Source organism: Eubalaena glacialis, chromosome 2 (genome assembly GCF_028564815.1).
Source record: "Eubalaena glacialis isolate mEubGla1 chromosome 2, mEubGla1.1.hap2.+ XY, whole genome shotgun sequence".
Classification (NCBI taxonomy): Eukaryota; Metazoa; Chordata; class Mammalia; order Artiodactyla; family Balaenidae; genus Eubalaena; species Eubalaena glacialis.
The window spans coordinates 38,238,566-38,262,851 of NC_083717.1; the positions used below are offsets into that span (position 1 = coordinate 38,238,566).

General features: G+C 47.1%; 2 protein-coding genes across 5 annotated transcripts in view; both read right to left on the reverse strand.

The window, feature by feature from the left end:
* PRC1 (protein regulator of cytokinesis 1) overlaps positions 1–1,518 on the reverse strand; it is a 28,911-nt gene extending 27,393 nt beyond the window's left edge. Inside the window, exon 1 of one of the 4 annotated variants that reach the window (XM_061179920.1) lies at positions 1,183–1,518. In XM_061179920.1, the coding sequence (XP_061035903.1) occupies positions 1,183–1,193 (11 nt within the window). In that variant the 5' untranslated portion in view covers positions 1,194–1,518. The remainder of the gene's footprint in view (positions 1–1,182) is intronic. The other 3 variants (XM_061179923.1, XM_061179919.1, XM_061179922.1) reach the window with 3 other exon arrangements.
* Positions 1,519–4,767: 3,249 nt separating this feature from the next.
* VPS33B (VPS33B late endosome and lysosome associated) lies at positions 4,768–23,919 on the reverse strand. Its single transcript, XM_061181766.1, has 23 exons — positions 23,471–23,919; positions 20,129–20,209; positions 19,721–19,782; positions 18,218–18,267; positions 17,955–18,022; positions 13,083–13,128; positions 11,915–12,009; positions 11,513–11,617; positions 11,016–11,112; positions 10,714–10,791; positions 10,291–10,364; positions 9,903–9,989; positions 9,649–9,739; positions 9,360–9,434; positions 9,051–9,115; positions 8,875–8,929; positions 7,905–7,951; positions 7,178–7,310; positions 6,483–6,556; positions 5,888–5,989; positions 5,658–5,733; positions 5,439–5,555; positions 4,768–5,144 (listed from the first exon to the last, which is right to left on the reverse strand). Exons 1-23 carry the CDS (start codon positions 23,564–23,566, stop codon positions 5,065–5,067), a joined length of 1,854 nt encoding a protein of 617 aa, XP_061037749.1. The 5' UTR covers positions 23,567–23,919; the 3' UTR covers positions 4,768–5,064.
* Between the last annotated feature and the right edge of the window lie 367 nt (positions 23,920–24,286).

Below are 24,286 nucleotides of genomic sequence, written 5' to 3' on the forward strand. Positions count from 1 at the left end.
AAGCAGTAGATGCCTGAACAATCCAAAAACTGTTAATGGACTTGGAGTAAGAGTTTCCTGTAAAATGTCATTTAAAATTTTACTAGTCCTCAGAATGCATCATTAGCTGAAACGCACAGCAGCTTAAATGTGCTGTCTTTTATATAAGATATTTGTAATCCACAACCTTACACCTGAGATCTGTTTTTCCAATGGTACCAGTGATTTGTACTCCATTCCCATTCTCACGCGGGCAAGCATTTGAAAAAGAACGGTCGGAATTAGTAATCATGGAAGGAGGAAACTTACAAAGCCATATATCAATCAGTTTGACTAATAACTATAAATTATTTAATAATGAATCATCACAATGCTTCACCCACTACTTATAGAAAATAAGGTTAACATCTGCATCGCTTTTAACACAAAAGTCCTATGCACTGGCATTATTTTTATTTTAGAGATGAGCAAACTGACATTCAACATTTTTGCCCAAAGTCACAAGGCTGGTAGGTGGCACTGTGGTACGCCTGGTCCCAATTTCAATTCGGACACTCCTTTCCCAGCACTGCCTGAGAAGTTGTTAAAACGACGGGAAAAGAATTCCTTTATCGGAGTTTTCCAACTTGCACGAAAACCAAGCTATCTTTCCAATTCAAGTAAAGTGTTAACACTGCAACCCAGATACATCGAAAAGCAACGATAAATTAAAAACTGCACGGCTTTATTTAAAGAAAAACTAGAAACACTGACCATAAAAGACTCAGGACTTAGGACAAGCCGTCGGTGCTTAGCAGCAGCACCTGAGACGCTTTGCTGGCGGAGAGGGTGGGGCTCCCGGACGCCAGCTCTGACCGCCCCGCACCGGGGGCGCCGCGGGCCCGCCTGGCCTCCCGCCGCTTCTCCCGGGCACCTGCGCTCGGCCCGCACCCGGGCGTCGGGTCTTGCGGGAGCCCGCGGCCCCGGGGAAGGCGCACGTCAGGTCTGGCCTCCACCCCGCCAAGGGCCCGCGGCCCGTGCACCGGCTCGCCGCTTCCCAGCCGTGCCTGGCTTCTTCCAGCCTCACTCGGGCGCCGGCTGAAGAGACACCCCGGCCCACGGCCTAAGGCGGCCTCTCGGACTCCGCACCGCCCCGCCACCGCCCCGCACCCGGGACCGGCACAGATCCCTCCCACGTCCCCTCGATTCCCTCACAACCCGCACCTTCTCCTCATGGCGGACGGTCCAAGCGGGCGGACGTCGAGGCCCCGACCCTCTCCACGCGGGCCCGAGCGCAGCAACCACCCGCAAGCACCGGCGGTCTCACTCCCGGTAGCCGTTCCGCGAGCCGTTAGGCCACCGCAGAATTTCAAACCGAACCCCGAGGCGGAGAAGCCCCGCGATTGGTGCCGCGTCCCGTGACTCCTCGCGAAGCCCCGCCTCGCCCCCACCCCCGGCGCGCCGTGGCTAGGGGCGGGGACTCGCGCACTGGGCGTGGGAAGAGCTCGCGCGCCGGCGGGAGACGGGGTAGCTGTGTGCGCGTGCGCGCGGCTCTCTTGCCTCGCTTTGCTGTAGCTGGGAGGGTACGTCCAAACCACGCGAGCCGGCAACCTCCTCGGAGTTCCGCCCGGCCCCGGCGCGGTTTTGATTCGAAGTGCGCGTCGCCGCCCAGAGACCGCCCGGTGTCCGGATCTCCCCGGCGTGGCGCGTAAACGGCCTTGCCGCCCTCAGCCGGCGGGGTGACATGAGAGGGATTAACAGAAAAGCCTGGCGCCGTAATTTGTTTCCCTTGCTCATTCAGGCAGCAAGCCTGGGGACTGAGCAATTTCCCCAGATGTAGGAAACCATGACCTAAAGGGAAAGGGAAGGGACGGACACTGAATCCTGCTCACCGGCCTGGTACCTTTCTAGACGAATGATCCCATTTAATCTCCCCAACCATCCCGCTAGGTATTATCGCCATTCTACAAAGGGAACTGTCTCAAAAAGGTCTGAGTGACTTGCCCAAGTAACGACTGGTAAATGAATGGAGATTACCTGGATCGTGGTTTTCTTTCAAATTATCTGGATTTATATAATTGTTATATAAAAATTTAAAAACTCAAAATCGACAAAGTACTTTTGTATCCTTGCTACATGCCTTAATGCTTATATATCACTTTTTCCTTTTTTCATGGTTGCATAATATATTGGCGTGTAGATTCATAATTCAACTATTTTGCCATCAATGGATATTTAGGTTGTACTTTGTACAAATAAATGTCTTCATACCTAAATCTTTGCATTTTGCATTATTTTCTTAGGGTTGGTTCCTAGAAGTGTAATTACTTTATGCTCCCTCTCCAGACAGGTTGTATTTATTAATTTGCCCTCACCACCAAGGAAGTCTCACTGGAAGAGTACCCTCCTCACCCTCAGCAGTATGGAGTACTACTGTCCTTTTAAACCTCTTTGCTAGGCAAAAAGTGGCATTTCCTTGTTTGATTCATACTTGCTTGATAATAGCTGAAATTGCACGTTTTCCCCATGTGTATTGGTCAACTGTAACTTCTGTGAATTCTCTTCATTTGTCTTTTCCATGAAGGAAAAGTAAAGGATGCCTGTTTGCTTCACCTTCCGGACCGTGTTTTTCTTACTTTCGGAAAAACTTCATTGGTGCTTTCAGCATCCTTTAACTCATGAGCAGCGTGCCAAACATCTGCACCACTAGTATGTGGCCTGCAGGCACCACTTTTTAAATTTACTTGTGCTCTTTGTTGATTAACCTGAGAGTTTTCCAGAAAGCTTCAAAAACTTGTGATCTTCAGACAGGTTCCCAGGGCCACGGTTGTAAGTATCCAGAGATAAGACGATTTTGCTATCATGTGCTTTACACTGTAATTCTGAAGCTAACAAAGTCATAGAACCGTTGGAAGATATCAATTCAGAGCACATACTCAGCATGTAAAACACTCTGTAATGTGTATAAAAAAGGATCATTTTATATTTCTAGTGAACAGTGCTGTTCTAGAATGCACTGCCACTGTTTATTCATTTGGCCATAGAATTTTTTCTGACTGCCACATATTCATTCTACAAACTAACAGCCCTGTCAGCAGTGTCTTTGATCTTGCACACTAGCTTGACATAGCACTGTCAAGATTCTAGCTAGATACTGGAGGTACTGCATTTTCCTTGGAATTTGCACTCATATAGCATTATCATTCTCCTATGGAAAGAATACTTTTGATGATCCAACACCACAGGTTTGGATCTTTCTTTTAAGAAGTGGCATGCAAGGCAGAAATACAGACACAGACATAGAGAACAAACGTATGGACACCGAGGGTGGGATGAATTGGGAGATCGGGACTGAGATATATACACTAATATGTATAAAATAGGCAACTAATGAGAACCTGCTGCATAGCACAGGGAACTCCGCTGTACAGTAGAAACTAAGACAACGTTGTGAAACAACTATACCCCAATTAAAAAAAAAAAAAAAAAGACGTGGCAGCACTGTGGATTGGGCAACAGATAGGAGGCAGAGCTTGGGAGGGACAGTTTTGCAAAAGCCAAGGCCAAAAACAAGTACCTCTGCCATGGGGATGGTGAGAAGATGAACCAGAAGCATTTAGAAATAATGGGTAAGGGGACCAGCTGAATGTGGGGGATAAAAAGAAAAAAATCTGAGGTCAAAGATATAATTTCTTTTTTTTTTTTAATTTTTAAAATTTTATTTATTTATTTGGCCGCACCGGGTCTTAGTAGCGGCACGCGGGATCTTTGTTGCCGCATGTGGGATCTTTAGTTGTGGCATTCGAACTCTTAGTTGTGGCATGCATGTGGGATCCAGTTCCCTGACCAGGGATTGAACTCGGGTCCCCTGCATTGGGAGCACGGAGTCTTAACCACTGGACCACCAGGGAAGTCCCAAGGATATAATTTCTTGAATGAACAAAACTTGGGTAGATGATGAGAATGTCAATTAAGGAAACAGAGGAAGAGGAGCAGATTTAGGGATCCCAAGTGGCGACACGAGGTTCAGTGTGAGAGTTTATTTTAGACATGCTGAGTGTGAACTGCCCATGGAACGACCAGGTTGTAAATAATCGTGTGAAGCTCAGCAGTGAGACAAAAGTTTGGGATGGGCAAGTGGATAACAATAAAGGACAGAGACAGGAGATGCAACAAAGGAGGATACACAGAGAGAGGAACCAAAGGAGACGGAAGTGCAGCCTAGGAGAATGCAGGAGGACAAAAAAGTGTGTCATGGAAGCTGAATATGAGAATTACAAGAAGGTAAAGGGGAGCATCAGTGAGATCAACTTAGAAGACAACCACTAATAGATGTGGTTAGTGTTCACAATTTTTAAAGGGTAAAGGGAAAGAAAGGTCACTAGAATCAGCACTTAGGAGGGCACTGGTAACCTTTACAGGAGCACAGTTTGCCAATGCCTGAAATTGCTCTAACAAGGGACACAATCTTTCATCCTGCAATAAGAAACAAAAGGCTTAGAATTCAAGCGACTCCTTAAGTTAAAACAATAGCAAGCTCATTTTTTCTAAAGTGTAATGAATCACAGAATTTTAGAATTGGAAGGGTGCGTACTGATCATCTATCTAATCCTCATTTTATGGTTGAGGAAAGTCCAGTACAGTGCAAGTTTCAAGGAAGAACCAGACCAGTGCAAGTTTCAAGGAAGAACCAGACCAGGCCCAGAGCTACTACCCAGTCCAGGCCGCGGAATACACGAAGCCCCTATGTAAAGCCCCCTCTGCTTCACCAGTAAACATGGAAGTGCCTGTCTAGAACTAAACATAATATTGATACATTGAGAGTAGAGGCTTTATTTACAATGATACTCAAACAGAATTTAGCAAAAGATCCTCTTCCTCCTTATCTCATCAGCATGGGCTGTACTTCATAAACAAAAAAGAAATATCCTGGGGGCAGGAAGTGAACTCTCTCCTCAGATATGTTCTCTAAATCCAAATAAGTTCCCTGCTCCCCAGCTCTTAGGAGCATAGTTGGTAGACATTTTATTAGCAGCTGGGATTCAAACTCCTGCAACCCACTGAGGAACATGTCCAGGGAAGACATCAACACTGGCCGGGAAAAGTTCAGGCTTTCACCTCACTCATGGCCTCCATAAGGCGAACGCTGTTGGTGACTGCTGTCGTCAGAAAAATGAACCTGTACCCTAAGGAGTCAAAAGCACCACGATACGTGACTGAGAGCAGATTTAAGCCCCTACCACCAGCCATGTCAAGCCCCTCCAGTTCCACGGCCCTGGCTGGGTCAGAGCACCAGTTTATAGTCATAGATGCGTCAGTGCCATGCTCCTGGGCACAGCAACTTGCCACACTTGGTGGAACTGGGCTTCCTGCTATTCAGCCCACAGCAAGATGGCAGCAAGTGGTACCCAGAGGCCAGTAAAGAAGCCTTCCTGAGGGCTGCCCTTTGTCCCCCAGATCCCGCGGAAGCCTGATCTCACCTTTCTCTCTGCCCAGGAACCGGAGGGCTGAGATCTCAGAGAATGTGCAACCACCCAAGAACACCACCAAGATGAGGCGCAGGGACTCGCTGGAAGCCTTGTCTTCCTTGGTCATGTCTGCAAAGACCAGACCAGACTCAGCTCTTCACCGGCACTACTGGATGATGCATCCGGCCCTCCTCTCGTTTCACCCCGCCCCCACTGGGCAATGCCACGCACCTGTGAATGCCAGCTCACTGCAGTTGAGAAGCCGCACCACTTCGTCCAGGCCCTGCCAGCTTTGCCGCTCCAGCACCTGGGAAGGCACAAGCGCTAGTTTCAAGTCTAGCAGCAGCCAGACTGTCACATTTCTTGCTAGTCACTCAGGTAGTTAAAAGTTGGGCCAGGCCAGGGACTAAGAGAAAGCAGAGAGCATGAAATATGAACAGGAGCGAGCCACTCGTTCTCACCTGCTCGATGATTCGGCAGCTGAGGGGCACGTAAGCACCACTGAACACATATGCCATGTCACGTGGCACCTTCAGATCATACTCGCCATCCACACGTGGGATCTAGAGGGCAAAGGGGACTGTATGAGGCAAGTGACCACTCAGCCCTCCAGTCCTTTACAGGGTCAGAGAAAAGTGGCATACCCCTAAGAACAGTTCTTACTTCAACTAAAGTGAGAACAAGCAATAGCCTTGGAGGAAAAAAAAAAAAAAGAATCCATAACCAAAGATGAAAGCTGTTCAGTGCCTGCTGATTCTCTTGAATGAGTTTCCATGCTCGCTGGAAAGAGGGACCCCTTCTGACCCTTCAGCGACATGGGACATGTCTGTCACTGAAGGAGCACTCAGTGTATTCTCTGACATTGGTAGGTGTGAGTTACATGTTTATTAAATGAATGAACCTTTGTGTCTTGTCTCATTATTAAGCTCATGCTATAATGCTACCACACAAAAGGATCTTTATAAAAACAAAATGACAGAGAGGTTTTTGTGGGTTCAAAGTACTTCACAAAGGACTGACCCCACTGCCTCCCATGTCCACCCCTGTTCTACATACCAAATTCAGCTTCTTGCTGATGGCGCGGAAATTGCTCCTCTTGGCCAGAGAACTGAAGGCATCAGTAATCTTTCCTGGGAAAGAAATCTGCGCTGGTTTCATCTAAGGTTTATGGATTAATGATGCTGCTGCAGGTGATACCACTCAGGAAATGACAGGACCCCCTCTTCTCAAATAGCAGGACCTATCACATCTGAAGATCCCCCTCAAAGCCGTTCACCTACAGTTCCCTGGAACTGATTAAGACAATCACCACCCTTCTCCCACCCGCAGTCTTCCTCCTCCTACAGGGTACCAGCCCTCTACTAAATGCAATCTACAGGGTGATCCTAGTTTACTGGTAAAGTGTACGGCCTTTGGAGTCAAATCTGACTTACTAAGGGGCCCTGAAGAAGTCACTTAACCTCCCTAAGCCTCGGTTTCCTCATGTGTAAAATGGAGATAATAAAACTTACCACATAGAAACTTTGCGAGGATTAAATGAGAAAGTGTATCTAAAAGGCTTAGCACGTCAGTGTTCAATAACTGGAAGCTGCTCTTACAAGCAGAAGTAGTGGCAGTCAAGACAGTAACAGTAAGGAACCACTTTCTCCTTCCCCAGCTCATTCTCTCCCCACCAGGGTGCTCTGCCCATTGAGAGAACAGGCAACAACAGCCGAGGAGGGTGAAAGGGGTTACCTGCACTCCCTGCTCACCTGCAGCCTTGTCCGTCACCAGCTTGCTCACTTTACTCTCCACAGCTGTGAGGGTGTCCCCCGGGGCCTGCTCCGTTAGGAGCCCAGCTCGCCGCAGATTGGAGAAGGTTAGCAGGTGCTCAGGGCCATAGCTCTGAAGAAAATGCAATTCAGCTCTCTACCGAGCGTCCACCAAGGGGCTAGCACTGTTAGGTGATACGGAGGTGGGGGAGAGGAGGATTATGCGCTCTGTGTCCTGAACAGCGCACACTTGTTTGTGGGGAAGATTTTCATATCAGAAATCACCAAATGCCAAACAAAGAATAAAAGCAGCACGGAACAATTAAAGAGCACAGAAAGCTATCGATGTAAGGAGGTGGGGAAGGCTTCACAGAGGAGGTAGGACTTGAGAAGGACCTGGAAGGAAAGGTGTATCGACGCCTCGCAAGGTGCTAAATAAAGGGAGAGAGAATCCAGGAGTAAGAACTCTCCACTGGGTCCAACAGCTGAATTGTTCAAATTCCCCCCGCATTGGCCACATAAGAGGGGAGCAGAGTGAAACAAGGGCAGTGGGAAGGGTCTCTGCGTGTGAAAGGTGACCATCCCCACAACCTCTGAGAGGGAGGCGCATGGGAACAGGAGGGTGATGGGGACAGGAAAGGGACCGTTTCTTCTTTTGCCTCTTTCGAAAATGTCCAATGACCTCCCTCCACCAAGTTCCCTCAAGAACACAGTCTCCTGGCCTTACCTGCAGATACTGGGTTTTCAGGGATCGGTAATCCTTGGGGATCAAACCTGAGGGTAAGGAAGATAAACGTTCATGAGCCAGTTGAGGTGTCCTACAGTGTACAAACCAACCAACCAACCAACAAACCAACCCTCGTCCCCCCACCAAAAAAAAACCCTAGTCAGAAGGAAGGAGTCAGTACATAACATTAACCTTGCATCCTATGCAGTTGATTCTAAATTGACTCCTAAATTTAAGCTTGCTTTTTGAAAGATATAGCCTGGATCTGAGAGTTCCAAGGAAGAGCCCCGAGGAAGGGACACCGAAACAAAAGCTAATCTAATCCGTAGTGGGGGGTGGGATGCGGTAGGAGGGAGGACAAGGGCCTTCCCGTGCATTTCTCCCTGGCTATGGGCCAGTTTTCTGGGGAACTGCTCAACAGCTAGTGAGGAATAGGAAAAGTGTTCAAATGAGCTCCCAAAGTGCAGTCTTAAATGTTTTTCTCCACAGAGGTAAGAAGAAATGGACTTCCAACTACAATAAAGGAGATTTAGAATAAGCAAATAACGTCTTTGGGTAGAAAGCAAGCTTGAATATTTGCCAACTGGAAGACTTCAACACTCAAAACAAGTTGCCATGAAAGGCTGCAGAATCTGAGCTTTTAAAATGTTTATGAAATTGGTTTTTCCTGGACTGTATCTTGATTATGAAATCTTGTTGAGGGTAGGAGGCCAGATGGAATGATGAGAGAAATGCCGCTCAGCTCTACCCCTTTGCAGTCCTACGATGGGACAGGCCTTGTGCTGGGGGGTTGGGGAGGGTGGATGTGGTCCTGTTTAGGGCTGGAACAATAAATTACCTTACGACCTGGGAATGTTTCACCCAAAACAAAAACTGCTTTATTTTACAGGGGAAAGAATCCACGAGATTACAGGGGACTATCCCTAAGGTACAGCTTTTCAATCTGGCGTCTTTGGTCCCTGGGGCTCACCATTCTCAGTGATGGACAAAAGGCACATGAGGCGAAGGCTTTCTATGGGTGACACCTGCACAGGAAGAAAGAGTCAAGGAGAATTCAAGTTTCATAACACACGTTCTCTCCTCTTGCTTCCGCTTGAGCCCCACCTCTAAACGCTGTTCCCAATATCTCCTCCCTTCCCGCCTCACCTGCCGGTCTATGTGCTCTTCAATGTAGTTGGTGCTCTCACGGATGCTGAAGCCCTCCAGCAGCGCTGCGAATAACCAGAGGAGAGCCTGTTACTGGGGGAGCGGCTCAGCTGTTGCCATCTATGCTAATGGGCGTCTGTCTCCCCATCTCTTTCTCCATCCTTGGGGTGGGTTAAGGGGCCCCCAGGGCTTCTAGCAGGAACCAACATTCCACACAGCCAGCGTCAGCTGGAAAGAGCCAGAGAGCATCTTTTCAGGGCGGGCTGGGGCTGGGAGCCAGGGAAGCAGAAGCAGAAGTAGCCAAGTCACCATGCTCAGTCTTGATGAGCTCCTGGAAGTCCTGCTTGGTTTTCTTCTTCATGATGGATTCACAGGCCCCGATATCTGCAGACAGGACAAAAGGGGAGCTGACATATACCTGGCTCTGGAAGAATGTCTCTTTATTGTCCAGAAGAATAAGGACCTCTTAAGGCAAAGTGCAGGAGCACTTCTTCCCACTTTAGACCAAAGAAGAGCACTATTTTCCAAATGAACAGGGATCTCCTCCCAGATCTCCTCTGCAGGGATCCCTTTGCCCTACCCTCAAGCTGAAACCTACGGAGACTCAGCAGGCGGTGTTCCTGCTTCAGTCCCTTGAGCTCCTGGGACACGAAGTTCTTCATCTGCTTGATGTCCATGCCTCTCCGGCGCTGTGGGGACATTCCCAAGAGGTCAGCCCCTCTGCCCTCAGATGTGAGCAAACACTACCCTCCCTCAGTTCCCACCCACTGTAGCATCAGAAGGGGAGCCAAAGGGCAGCAGCCTGGGGAGCCACTGAGGAAACAGACGGAGGACCCGGGCTGGGAGCCTCACGTCATACTGGGCCTGCAGGTTCCGGGCCTTCTGGCTCAAGAAGCCAAAGACATTGGAGAAGTGCTCGTTACGAATCTCATTAAACACCTGCAAGGGGAATAAGACAGGAACAAATTACTATACAGACGCATACCTTGTTCCTTCCTGCCTCATCAGGGTAACAACAGCACAGGGAGAGTGCTCAGCTATTCTAGCAGAAGTACAAAGAAAGCTGAGCTGGTATCAGTCAGGACATGTCAAATCCCTGCTATGTGCTCTGGGTTGTGCTCTTAACTGGCAGGGTGTCCCTCTCTCCTGGGGACTCGGCCTCTCCTCCCAGTGCCGGGGCCCACAGCCTCATGGTGGCAGTGGCCCTGGGGAAATCCTCTGCTGGCACCCATGTGCTCACCTTGTCCTCGGCGTTGAGCAGCACCTTCAGACTCTTGTCAGAGGATGTGACTTCTGGGCCAAAGTCGACACTCCCTTTGAGAGCAGAGGAAACAGCTATGAGGATCTCTGATGAGTCCTTCCTTCCCCTCCCTTTCCTGAACTGCCATTAAAGGTCCCCCAGGGACTTCCCTGGTGGTCCAGTGGTTAGGACTCTGAGCTTCCAATGGCAGGGGCCCAGGTTCCATCCCTGGTCAGGGAACTAAGATCCCACAAGCCACGGAGCGTGGCCAAAAAAAAAGAAAAGAAGATTTAAACGTTCCCCCAAACTATTTGGAAGGCAGCAGTTCACTCCAAGCCTGGGTCTCTCCCACAAGTCCTGCACCCTCACCGTGGGAAGCCCCAAGAGCTGAGGACTCCTCCATCTCGCCGAGATGCCACTTACCACACTTGACGCGGAAGGTGTCATCCACCAGGCCCTCGTAAACCACCTGGGAGCAAAGTGCCGTCACAAAGTCCACATCTGAAACCGAGATCCCCGACCGTGAGGGTCCTCCCCGATGCAGCCTCCCACCCAGTTTGCTCAGTATCCGCTCAAGTGCCTTCCATGGGTCCCAAGTGCCCACGCCCCCAGTCAACGCTGGCATTCACAGCCCCAACTTGAGGATCCCAGCTGTGCCACCATGTTTCCCATATTCCCGTATCTTCTAGGGTCGACAGATGAGAGGAGTGCTGAGCATACTTCACCTCTGTCCAGGAGAAAGACATGTCCAATTTCTGGCCTTCGGCCCTTGGTTTCACCATCCTCCTCCTCTTCCAGTTTCCTCCACAATTCATGTGACATCTGCCAGGGCCCAAGACATTCGCAATCTTATGTCCAGGTCCCTTGTGCAGCCCCACACCTACAGAACCCAACCCCTTTCCATGTGATCCTTCTCCTTGACCCCAAGAGAGGAGCTAATTATTAACAATATTACCTCTTCTACTCCCACCTGTTCCTACCCCTCCCCATCCTGCCCCATACCAGTGAAGGAGTCTCTCCGCCCCCAAAGATTTAGGGATGCTACCCAGAGGTCCCGGGCTCTTGCCATTCTGTTAGCCACACAAGTTCTCCCCTCTGGGGACCTACTCTGGAGCAATGAAAGCAAGGTAAAGAATATACCTCACATCCCAGATGCCCATGAATAATCCTTGGTGGTTAGAAAACAAGTGAATAGGGGCTATCAGGACACAGAACTGCTTACCTTAGCACATCTGCCAATTCCATAGCAGTTAGGGAAGGGTCCATAGAGCGTGCTGAGGAGGTGCAAGGCCTGTGCCACAGTGTTGATCCAACACTGATCTCCTTCCTGCAGGGACCACATGGGCCACAAAGATATGGATCAACCCGACAGATCCATCTGGAAAGTGGATAGGCCTAGAAGCCCTGCGCAGAAAGGCAGGGTCTGGGCAACGCTTGCAAAAGTCCATTTTCATTGGCCCCAAAGGAAGCCCCATGAACATCAAGCGGTAGTATTCCGTCTCCAAATTACTATCACTCATGATAAATTATGAGTTGGATGAAGGTTGAATCCATACTTCTAGCCCACAGGACCCCATGTCTGTCCCGACTCCTTGATGCCAAGACCCAAGGGCCCTGCATTTACCAGGAAGTAGTCTCTGAAAAATTCTGGTAGTTCCATGCTCAACAGATCCACATCAAGAGGCAACAAAGAGAAGGCCCATTCGTCACAGCTCACATCTGTGGGTACAGAGAGCATCAGCCTCCCTGCCGAAGGCACGTGGCTCCACATTAAGAGGGAAGCTCCACTACAGCCATGCAGAAACTCCTGAGTGCCTGCCACACGCCAGGTACTGCACTGAGCATGGGATACTCAGAGATTAATAAGATACAGTCTCTGCCCGGAAGGGGCTCACAGGCTGATAAGGAAAGGAGACATGTACGTAACAGCCTGTAATACAGTGGGATCAGTGGTATGTTTTCATTAGAGTGCCAACCAAAAGTGCTGATGAAACACTCCTTCATTTATGCATTATTGGACAAATACTGACGGAAAGCCACATATTTACGGCGCTAGGCTAAATACTGGGGACATGGTGGTAAACAGAATGGACATGCTCCTGACTTCTGGAGCTGACAATGTAGTGAGAGAGTACACCCCAGGCAAATTCAACTACAGTTATATGCTCCAAAGAAGTAAAACAGCAACCTATGAGCACAAATATTTCAGGGATCTAACCTCAACTACAGGTACAGGAAAGACTTCCCTAAAGAAGAGACATTTGGCTTAGAATTTGAGTATGATTTGGGTAGGCAAAAAGCCATAGGGTGAGGAATATTCTAGGCAACAAGAACAGGTGTGTGAAGTCCCCATGGCTGGAGGGTAGTGAGTCAGGAGAGAGGAGCGGCATGTGATGAGGCGAAAGGGCCAGTAAGGGGCCAGACTGTAGAGGCACAGGAGGCCATGCTGAGGATTCTGGGCTTTAATCTGAGCCACTGCAGGATTTCCAGTAGGGAGGACGGTGACCAGCTTTGTGTTGCATGGAGGATGGAGTGAGGAATACACACAGGAGGGAAGGCATGATTTTTGCTTGTGGGAGTCTTGGGAGGTAAGAAGAGAGCATCGGTGATTTTCAACTATAGCCCCACTAGTTTTCTAATTTGGGGTCTTCCTTCCCATTCTCAGGACCCTCTCCTCCTGCCAGGCCAACAGGAATGAGGCAGGGAAAAGGAGGAGATGGGGACGGGGAACAACCATCACGGCCTTCTTCCACACGTCCTCCCCCTTTCCACTCATATCCATCTCCTCTCACCTCCGTAGATGCCCTCTTCCTCAAGCACCATCTCGCATGCATAAAACTGAAAGAGAAAGGGAAGCTGATTAGTAAACCCCTTCTCCATTCTTTCCATTTCTCTGGAGTTCCTCTGTGGTCACTGATGAGGACCACACTTATTGAACCCAGTGAAAAAGACAAGAGAACCCAGACTCTTAGATCTAGAAAGGACCACTGGAATCATTGGCCCAATGCTTTGTTTCCTTTTCAGCCATTTCATTCATTTATTAAGTCAATTGCTTTTTTCTCCCTGACTGGAAAAGCTTTACAAAGGAGAAGGTATTCAGCTGGCATGGAAGGGTGGGTCCTGCAGGCAGAGACAGGAAGCAGGGCGTGACAGTGCTATAGAAACAGAGGAGGAGGAGTAGGTGGAGGTAAAAAGCAATGGTGTGGAGAGAGGAGGGATGGAGTTCTGGTTAGGACATGTCCATGGGACCTCTGCAGACACCGAGGGAGGTCTGGACAGACAGCCTTGGGGGTTAAAGGCACATACACTGCATTTAAAGTGGATAGTTTGTCCAAAAGAACACACAGAGAGAAGAGAGCTTAGGACAGGATTCTAGAGAACCAAAATTAAAAGGGTGCACAGTCCAAGACCGGGCAGAGAAGACCGAGAAAGAATACATAAAGAGGTGAGACTAGGAGAAAACAGCACCCCTAAATAGCACCTCTAAAGGCAGAGTTTCAAGGAAAAATGGGCAACAGTCTCAAATGCCAGAGAAGTTAAGTTGGAAGAGCATGACACAGACATCACTGGATTTGACAACGGAGATCTTAGGCGACTAGATTAAAAGATGAAGGTGGACGTGAGGAAGCAGAGAAGTGGCAGCAGATAATTCTTCAGTCTGGCCACGAATTAAGGGAGAGTCGCTGTCAGGGACAAGAGATGAGGAGAGAGAACTGTTTAGAAGGGATAGATATGGTTGAAGATATAAAAGAGTCTACTTGATGAAGCAAGAGAGTGGAGAAAGCAGGCAGGGATGAGGCCAAGAACACAGGTGAGCCTCCGCTCTTAGATGGGGAAAGGCCAGTGTCTCGTCCTCCTTTTTCATTTTTTTATTTTTTGTAAATTATTTTTTATTTTTTATTTTATGTTTTTTTGGCCATGCTGCATGGCTCGTGGGGATCTTAGTTCCCCAACCAGGGACTGAACCCACACCCTTGGCAGTGAAAGCGCAGAGTGCTAACCACTGAACCACCAGGGAATTCCCTCATCCTCCTTTGAGACAGGTGGGAAAAGGGTGAAATATTTGGAGGTAATGAGGAAGAAAGTTGAGGGCACTTCTGTCTGATAATGATGATGACAATAATAATAGTGGATGTGTATTATTTGTTTCACATGTACTAGGCATTGTTGTCAGTGTTTTAAAAGCATTACCTCTCTTGATCCTCATAATAACTCTATGAGGTGTGGAAGATTAATGCTAGGTTCGCCTTATTTTAGTTATACAGAAGAGTCCTATTCATCCCTCATTCATTTATGTCAGTAAAACTGAAATCCTATAGGCCTTTTTTTTGGCCACGCCACGCGGCATGCAGCATGTGGGATCTTAGTTCCCCGACCAGGGATCGAACCTGCGTCCCCTGCAGGGGAAGCAAGGAGTCTTAACTACTGGACCACCAGGGAAGTCCCTATGGACCTACTTTTAATGCTAACTAATTGAATTCCATAGCCCAGTTTGAAAACTGCCAAACTTCATAATTAACAAAGGGAGTCTCAGGAAGAGAGACAGATTTCCTCTTCCCTACAGCTACTAAGGAAGACATCGTCCTATGATGGAAAATTAGGTCAAAGAATTTGATCGCATAGGGTGTTAGAAAGAAAAAATTAATAAAAATATCAATTTTCTTTTTCTGTGTGATATGGAGGCTTGTAGCATTATTTGAAACTGTTACCAACTTGTTCTATTCCCTGTTTAAACAAGTCTGTCCTTGGATGTATAAGTTGAATAAAAGGGTCTTGTAAGACTCCAAAAACTAGAAATTACTGCTATAGCTCCTTTAATAACATTCAAAAGTATCCTGTAATTTTGATTGGTTATTTTACTCAATAATTTTCTTGCCCTAGTAATAATGTTATACTTGATATATTTGTATTCCTAAACAGGATAAATAGCTGTAAGACTGTGCCATAGGGACTTCCCTGGAGGTCCAGTGGTTGAGACTCTGTGCTCCCAATGCAGGGGGCCCAGGTACGAGCCCTGGTCGGGGAACTGGATCCTACATGCATGCCCCAACTAAGACCCCACAGGCCGCAACTAAAGATCCTGCACACTGCAACTAAGACCCAGAGCAGCCAAATAAATAAATAAACATTTTTTTAAAAAAGGGACTTCCCTGGTGGCACAGTGGTTAAGAATCCGCCTGCCAATGCAAGGGACACGGGTTCAATCCCTGGTCCAAGAAGATCCCACATGCCGCGGAGCAACTAAGCCTGTGTGCCACAACTACTGAGCCTGCGCTCTAGAGCCCGAGAGCCACAACTACTGAACCTGCGTGCCCCAGCTACTGAAGCCCGCGCGCCTAGAGCCTGTGCTCTGCAACAAGAGAAGCCACCACAATGAGAAGCCCGAGCGCTGAAACGAAGAGTAGCCCCCGCTCGCCGTAACTAGAGAAAGCCAGCGTGGAGCAATGAAGACCCAACGCAGCCAAAAAAAAAAAAATTAAAAAGTAAATAAATAAAAAATAAAAGCATTACCTCTCTTGATCCTCATAATTCTATGAGGTGTGGAAGATTAATGCTATGTGCTCCTTATTTTATGGTTACACAGAAGAGTCCTATTCATCCTTCATTCATTTATGTCAGTAAAACTGAAATCCTACAGGGCTACTTTTTTTTTTTTTTTTAATTTTTTAAAAATTAATTAATTAATTTTATTAATTTATTTTTGGCTGTGTTGGGTCTTCGTTGCTGTGCACGGGCTTTCTCTAGTTGCGGCAAGCGGTGGCTACTCTTCGTTGCGGTGCGCGGGCTTCTCATTGCGGTGGCTTCTCTTGTTGTGGAGCATGGGCTCTAGGCGCCCGGGCTTCAGTGGCTGTAGCATGCGGGCTTCAGTAGTTGTGGCTCACGGGCTCTAGAGCGCAGGCTCAGTAGTTGTGGCACACGGGCTTAGCTGCTCCGCAGTATGTGGGATCTTCCCGGACCAGGGCTCGAACCTGTGTCCCCTGCATTGGCAGGTGGATTCTTAACCACTGCGCCACCAGGGAAGTCCCTACAGGGCTACTTTTAATGCTAACTAATGGAACTCCATAGGCCAGTTTGAAAACTGCCAATCTTCATAATTAACAAAGGGAGTCTCAGGAAGAGAGAGAAAATTCCTCTTCCCTACAGCAACTAAGGAAGACACTGTCCTGTGATGGAAAATTAGGTCAAAGAATTAGATTAGATAGGGTGTTAGAAAGAAAAAATTCAAAAAAATTTCAATTTTCTTTTTTCTGTGTGATATGGAGGCTTGTAGCATTATTTGAAACTGTTACCAACTTTGTTATATTCTCTGTTTAAACAAATCTGTCCTTGGAAGTATAATTTGAAAAAAAGGGTTTTGTAAGACTCCAAAAACTAGAGATTACTGCTATAGCTCCTTTAATAACATTCAAAAGTAACCTGTAATTCTGATCGGTTATTTTACTCAATAATTTTCTTGCCCTGGTAATAATGCTACACTTGATATATTTGTATTCCTAAACAGGATTAATAGGTGTAAGACTGTGCTATCAATCTTCAAATGATCTTCAAAGGAAGATCATTGATTCTTTCCTCTTATTCCTTTTAAATGATGAGAAAACAATATAAGCCTATGATTCCTCTAGACTTCTTAATAGAAACTGAAAGTCATCTTATTTAAAAGAGATAAGTACTATTATCAACTCCATTTTATAGATGAGAAAACTGAGACACAGAGCAGTTAAGTAACTTATCCAAGATCACACAGGTAATAGGTGCTAAAGCATGGATTCACAGCCAGACAGTTTGGCTTCAGTGTCTTTAGTCTTACCTACTGCTTCTATTTTCTTTAGAATTTTCTTGGGAAAATTGCAAAGGAATAAATCCCTGTCCTTTCAACTTTAATTTCTACCTGCTCTAAGTGTGGCATGCACTACTTGGTATAACTGTATAGTCCTACGACGGGCAATGTATAGACCTGGTACATCATTCCTCCCAATCAATCAGGTTGAGGATGTACCTACAACGCACCCCGTTGATGTGGGGATGACAGGGGAGCTTGATGGAATCGAGAAATGGAGATACTATGACAGACCACCTAACACTTGCTGCAATTATTGAGGTAAAGATGGAAAAAACCTAGCCTGGCTATGCTAATTCACTATGTGACTGTGGGCTTCAGTTCCCTCAGCTGCTCCAAGCTTAGAGACCATTTTACTGCACCCTGTGTAAGAAAAACCTCTTCCAAAGTACACTGATATGGTTCTGATAACCCAAGGGCAGCCCAGCCACATGACTTCGATGAGCATGGGGCAGGGGGTGAAGATTTATTGTGTTTGTTATTAAAGGGATATAGGGAGAAAGTCATTGAAAAGCCATAACATTGTGCACCATTACTACATAGGAATTGGTGTTAGAAGGGATACATAGCAGCTTCTACTTCAAAAATGTCAATCTTTTCATTTAAAGAAATCTATGTAGAGGACACCTCTCACAACTGTACAATCTATATTCGGGGCAATTTGATGACAGACTCTCTGCTACCTTAATAAAAAGACAGTGACAGGTATTTTGCTCAGTCACCTATAATTTGCTTTGAGGGAGATATAGCTGTTGGCCCCTTACCCCTTCCTAGTCCCCAATCCTGTGTTCTACCCTATGTCATTTCCACCAGGGTCCAAACTCACCTTCTGAGGACTGAAGATCACTTTGTATTTCCGAGTTCGGCCAGCCATTTTGTCAGCATTGACAAGATCTACAGACAGAAAGGATGCAACCCGAAAGCCATGGACCTTTGTTAGACTAGAAGCAAGGAAGCAGAGAGCCTCTACGAGGAGTATGGCCTACCCAAACAATTCTTTTCTTATTAAAGGGTTCTTATGGCCAAGGTCCTTAGACCTTCCCACCCTTTCCCAGGTCTTAGTTATAATGAACACCATGGCACACTCACTGGCAATGTACCGCATATTCTTGATGCGAGGTCTGACCAAGAAGCACAATCTATGGGAGAGAAGGGGGAAAAAAACCTCAGCGAAGAAAAATCTTGAAGTTCGTGATAGCAGCTTAGAAGAAACTTAAACAATGCCAACTCTTTCACCATTTGCTACAGTTCTCACCCCAGCCAAAGCCCTGCCAGCTCTTTTGGCTCACCACATACCAAACACACAAGACTCAGGACTTCCCTGGTGGCGCAGTGGATAAGACCCTGCGCTCCCAATGCAGGGGGCCCAGGTTCAATCCCTGGTCAGGGAACTAGATCCCACATGCATGCTGCAACTAAGAGTTAGCATGCCACAACTAAGGAGCTGGCGAGCCAAAACTAAGGAGCCCTGGAGCCGCAGCTAAGGAGCCCACCTGCCGCAACTAAAGAGCCCGCCTCCCGCAACTAATACCTGGTGCAACCAAACAAATAAATAAATAAATATTTTTTAAAAATATGAGTATAATTAACAGTTTAAACACATACACACACATACACACACACACACACACAAGACTCCCCTCGATAAAACAGGTATATCGTGGTGGGCTGGGGGCACTTATTGGCCTTATGGTGGACCCAGGAGTTCCTGCTCTCAAATAATTTACAGCCTATTGGGCAAAATAAGATGCACATATGTATGGAGTATATTAACAATCAAGTGTTAAAAAACAATACAAGAAAGTATATAAAATAGTGTTCTTCAAACTGGAGCTCATGGATGTATTCTCCATGTATCTAGGAGAATTTTTTCCTCTAAGGGAGGGTGTACATCACTTAAGTTGAGAAGTATTAAAAATAAAAACAAACACCAGACAACAGGCAGGATGTGACTGTGTGCCAGGTGAACAGGACAAACACTGAACCCCATGCAAATCCAGAGGAGGAGAAAATCACCCCGGAATGGCAACTGAGAGCTGCGTGGAGGAGGTGGGGCTGGATTCTGAAGGCTGGATATTTGTCGCAAGAACAGTGAGGAGAGGAGAGAATTTCAGGCAGAGTGGGTGGAGTGGCCAAAAACACGGAGGTACGTGTGTAGAGCTGGGAAGCACGCAAAAGTGCGAGCTGAGTAGTGGGGACGTGAAAGAGACCAGGCTGGAAAGGGGGTGAGAGGCCTCCCTGCAGGCAGCCTTGGAATCTATGACGAACGATGAGGACCTCACTCGGTAAGTAAGGGAAGCCTTGAAGGTTCTTCAGGAGAACCCAATGAAAATATTTTTGAAAGATTAATCAATCTGGTTAGAGATGGTAGGTTGGGTTAAAGAGGGAAGAGGACAAGGGAGGGAGAAACCGCAGAAAGGGAGACCAATTAAGAGGCTAAAGCATAACCTAAGGATGAAATTGTAAAAGAGGAGGGAAGTGAACCATGTCACAAACATCGTGGTGCCAGATCTCGGCCAAGGACCCATCAAAGGCAAATGTGTAGGGACCTCCTCCAGCTTGGAGCCGAGACAGAGTCTCCCAGACACTCACTGTTCACTGGAGCTGAAGGCTGGCTTGTTCTCCACTTTGTACAGCTTGTCTACTTCATGTTGCTACAGAGAGAATCCAACAAAACAATGGACATAAGTGTGCTTGGAAACCCAAAGCCTGATACAATGACAGGGGTCTTCTGGAAGGGCTCCCTCCTATTTATACTAATTCTAGCAGTCAAAGTGCCTCCCTGACAACCATCCCACTGAACCTTCCTCAAACTGTCAATAGAAAAACCAAAAATAAAACAATACAAAGAGTATCAATCCCCCCTTGTCACCGCAACTCTGCCATCCTCTATTTACCCTATAAGGGTAGTCACTCTTCAGTAATATGTACTGTTCATCAAAAGAAAAACTGCTTAATGGGAAAGAGGGGCCTGATACACGTGGGGAAAGGGGCAGGTACCTTTAGGATGGAGACATTGGCGATTCGATCCAACGGGCTCATGAGATCTGCCTCAATGAACAAGTCCTTTTTTCCTGGAAGCTGAAGGAGACACAGTATCTTGGGTTACTCTCAGGTCACACAAGCTCCCTCGGCTGACAGCTCATCTAGCCATCCATTTAATAGAAGCACAGTCTCTGAGTTGGAAGGGCACTAGACCTCATCTACCCCAGCACCTTATTTATTGCCTATATCCACAGCTGACATTTCTCTACATATTCACCTATTTTGTCTTCTCATTTTCTGTACCAGTGGAAAGATATTTCACCTTCTTTCTAAGGTTAAGTCCTTGTCACTCAACCCTCCTGCTCGCCTGTGACCTTGTTCTACATCATTGCTCCTCTACTCCACTGCCTCTTCCACTCTGTCTCCTGATAACCCAATCGATTTCCTGCTGAACGAAGCCAAACAAAAGAAAACCACGCCGTGTATTCTGCAGCCCCTCAACTAACTGCCAAAAATCTCTTTAAATGGCATTTTTCTTCTAATTACAAAAATAACCTATGTTCAAGGCAGAAAACTTAACCCAGGACAGTCCTCACCCACACACCCACTCTCCCACGCCAAATCCCTGTCATCTGGTTCCCACTTCATCACTCCTGATGCTGCTCTTTCATCTGTCCAGAGGAAGGAGAGGTCATACTGAGCAGAAGAGAGGGGGAAGTCATTGAAAGTTTCCTCTCAACTAGGCTTTGACAAATGGGTAGGATGTTGGCAGTGATAGATTGAGATGGCAATCTAGCAAAGGCCAGGAAAAGAGAACAGGCTGAATGGTAAGCGCAGAACAAGCAATTAAGTTTGCTTGATGGGTAAGGTACATGTAAGGCAGTAGTCCTCAACCGGGGCTGATTTTGCCCCCCAGGGGACATTTGGTAAAGTCTAGAGACATTTTGGGTTGTCCACCTTGGGGCAGGGGGTGTTACGGGCATCTAGTGGGTAGAGGTTAGGGATGCTGCTAAATATCCTACAATGCACAGGACAGTCCCACCACAAAGAATTAAGCAGCCCAAAATGTCCAGAGCACCAAGGTTGAGAAATCTTGATGTAGGGGAATGGTGTGAAACAAGATTGAAATCTTTGACAGGAATTAGAGCATGAAGGGTCCCAAATGCCAAGTTAGGGAGTTTGGTGTTGATCCTCTATGGAACAAGGAAAAATAGAAAGCTTTTGTACACTGAAGCATCCAATCAGCTGGGAATTTTCATTAGGTAAATCTGGGAACTGTGGGTAAAATGGATTGGAGACATGAGAAACTAGAGGTAAGGACTACACTTATGTGGTTAATGCAACAGTCCAAGCAGCCCAAGGACTTCCCTGGCAGTCCAGTGGTTAAGACTCTGCGCTTCCACTGCAGGGGGTGAGGGTTCGATCCCTGGTCGGGGAAGCGCGGCATGCCGCGGGGTGTGGCAAGAAAACAAAAGACAAACAAGCAGCCCAAGCCTGTGGTAATGAATGAGGACCTGATTTAGGCTGGTGGTGATGTGAACAAAAATAGGTTTTTTAAGAGATACATGGAACGTGTAACAGAATTTTTAAAAATACTTGAAAGAAATTAACAGTGTTAACAGTGCTTGTATCTGATGGTAGGGTTATAAGTGATTTTCTTTTCTTTACACTTTATCTTCTGCATTTTCTAGAATTTGTTAGTGTTATTTTATAATCACCATTTAAAAAGTCAGGTGTAAGGAAATATCCACAGGACTCAGCAACTGGTTTAGTTAAGTGTGAGGAGGGAAGAGAGTCAAAGATGATTCTGAGGTTTCAAGCCTGAATAGCGGTGCCCATTAATAAGAATTAAGTCAGAGGAAGTTAGTTTGAAGAGGACATTACTGCACAGAAATCCACTCTGGCCACGTTGAGTCACCCTTGTGGGCAGCTCTTCCTCAGGTCATTCTATTTACAAGTTTCTATCCTTGGTCTCATTTACTGTCTTTCATGGGGATCTCATCTGAACTAGTGGTTCTAACTAGCATCTTTTTTCAATTCCTCAGACATTTGTTGGGTGTCTTTCATGTGCCAATCATTGTGCTACCACTACAGGACATATTACAGAGAAAGAAAATATGGTCCCACATCCCCTGAGGTTCTCCCAAGTCCCCATCTTTACCCCAGCTGCAATTCTACCTTTCTATCTGCTGATGTTACAAGCAGTATTTCCTACTAGCATCTTAACTTCACCCTATCCAAACCCAAACTACTCAACTTCCCCCACCAAAACTGTTGCTCTTTCTAATTCTTTTTCTCATTTCTATTCAATGTTCATGCAACAAATATTTATTAAGCACATGCTAAGTGCCTGATTCTAAGCTAGGTACTCACTAGGTATACATGTTGAACAAAATAGGTATGTCCCTGTCCTCAAGGACCTTCCAATCTAGTGGGGAATATGAACATTAAACAAATGACTATATACGTAATCCATTAAAATTACAGTAACAGCATTACTTTCTTATTAGCTCAAGTTAAAAATGTCAAACTCAGCTTTGCTTCTCCCTTAACCTTTACGACCAATCAATGTCTTTGAGTCTTTGACTCAAAAAAACCCATCAATTCCTTTCATTTCCACTGCCACTAATTTTGTGTGGGCCTTTATTACTTCAGTCTGATCTATGGTCTCCTCACTGGCCTTCTTGTTTTGCCCATTTATCCAACTTCACAATGGCTATTAGAATCATCTTCAAGTACTGTTTCATGTCACATATTGGGGAAAATTTTTCAGTAGCTGCCTAATGCCTATTGTGTAACTTCTCATCCCTCTCTTCTCTGTATTACATGCCTGTCCTTCCCTGGTTCCTCAACTTTGCTCCTACTGGTCCATCTGCCTGGAACATCCTCTCCCATCTCCAAGGAAAATATGCTTATCTTCACACTCCAGCTCCTTGAAACTCCTAGATCACTCCAGCTAGAAATGATTGTTTCAGGCACCCTAGCTATCACTCGTTCACCACATGATACCCTGTGTGTGGTAATTTGTGTTTCATACTGCTCCCACTGGAACGTAAGAACCCTAAGGACAAAGTTGTCTTAACCATCTTTCCATCCCCAGTGATGCCTGGTACTAGTGGTGTCTCCCTTGTCTGTATGAAAAAAAAAAGGGGGAGAGGGGGGATTTCCATTAACTCTCTGGCCAGATCGTCCCAAGTTTTCCTCCCTGAGTGCTTCATTTTGGACCTGCCACAGAAGCTCCAAGGACAATACCAAGGGCCAAGAGCAAGACCAAGGGAGCTCAGTAAGAAAGAACTATGCATCCAGCGAGTGCTGGCTGTTGATACAGTAAAGGCCCCCAGCGTGGCAGGCACTGACCTGCTCCAGCAGATAGATGAGCTGGTCTCGGGCCAGCCTCTTGAGCATGGAGAAGTCAGGCAGCTCTGGGGCATCCGGCCGATGGGGAAAAGCCATGGCAGCGGTCACCTGGGCCGCAGGGTGGAAGAAGGGGGACGCCCTCCGCTCTGAGAAGGCCGGCAGCGCCCCAGGGTAAGCGCAGGATGGCTCTCCTTCAGGTAAGGGCACGGACTTCGAAAGAGCCCCCGAAGGGGCCCTCGCTCCTCAGCCACACTGAAGGAATGAATGGCCACCTCCTGGCCGGACAGCCGCAGCCTCGGGGGACCTCGCCTCAGGCCTGCAGCCACTTTGTCCCACTCCACCCCTCCCGGTCCACTCTGCCGGTCCGCAGGATTCGGGTCTACACCTGCAGAGATACCCGCCTCCTGCCAAAGAGAGGGACGACTTCCTAGACCTCCCGGAAGTCCCGTGCACTCGCCCTGCGCTCAGCGTACCCGGAAAAGGACGGCGTCCTGGAAGGGACATTTGAAAACGAGCGGCAACGCGTCAAGGTTCAGTTTCATTCCTGACCAGAGGCGAGTGTTCCTGTGATAAAAGAATTATACCTTAAACTAACTTTGAAGGGTACACCCAATTCTCCTAGCTCACTCAAGCAAGCGTTGGGCACTTGCTCGATTTTCAGAACTTGGTGAAATCGGCGAAACCAACTCGGAATCCGGAGGGCATTGATCACTGAGGATCTGGGCTGTCAATCAAATCTACTCCACAAATTTAGCTGCAAGCTGGGAGCTCTCTGGCTTCCGAACTGCGGGAGGCCAGACGCGTGGAGTTGCGAGG

Bases quoted from the DNA above. Each gene is read 5' to 3' on its own strand.
- VPS33B (XM_061181766.1), bottom strand. From the start codon at position 23,566: ATGGCTTTTCCCCATCGGCCGGATGCCCCAGAGCTGCCTGACTTCTCC. The intron at 18,268-19,720 runs GTGAGTGTCTGG...TCTCTCCCATAG, and splicing joins GCCTTCAGCTCCAGTGAACA to ATTGTGCTTCTTGGTCAGAC. The intron at 7,311-7,904 runs GTAAGGCCAGGA...CATTTTCTTCAG, and splicing joins TGAAAACCCAGTATCTGCAG to AGCTATGGCCCTGAGCACCT.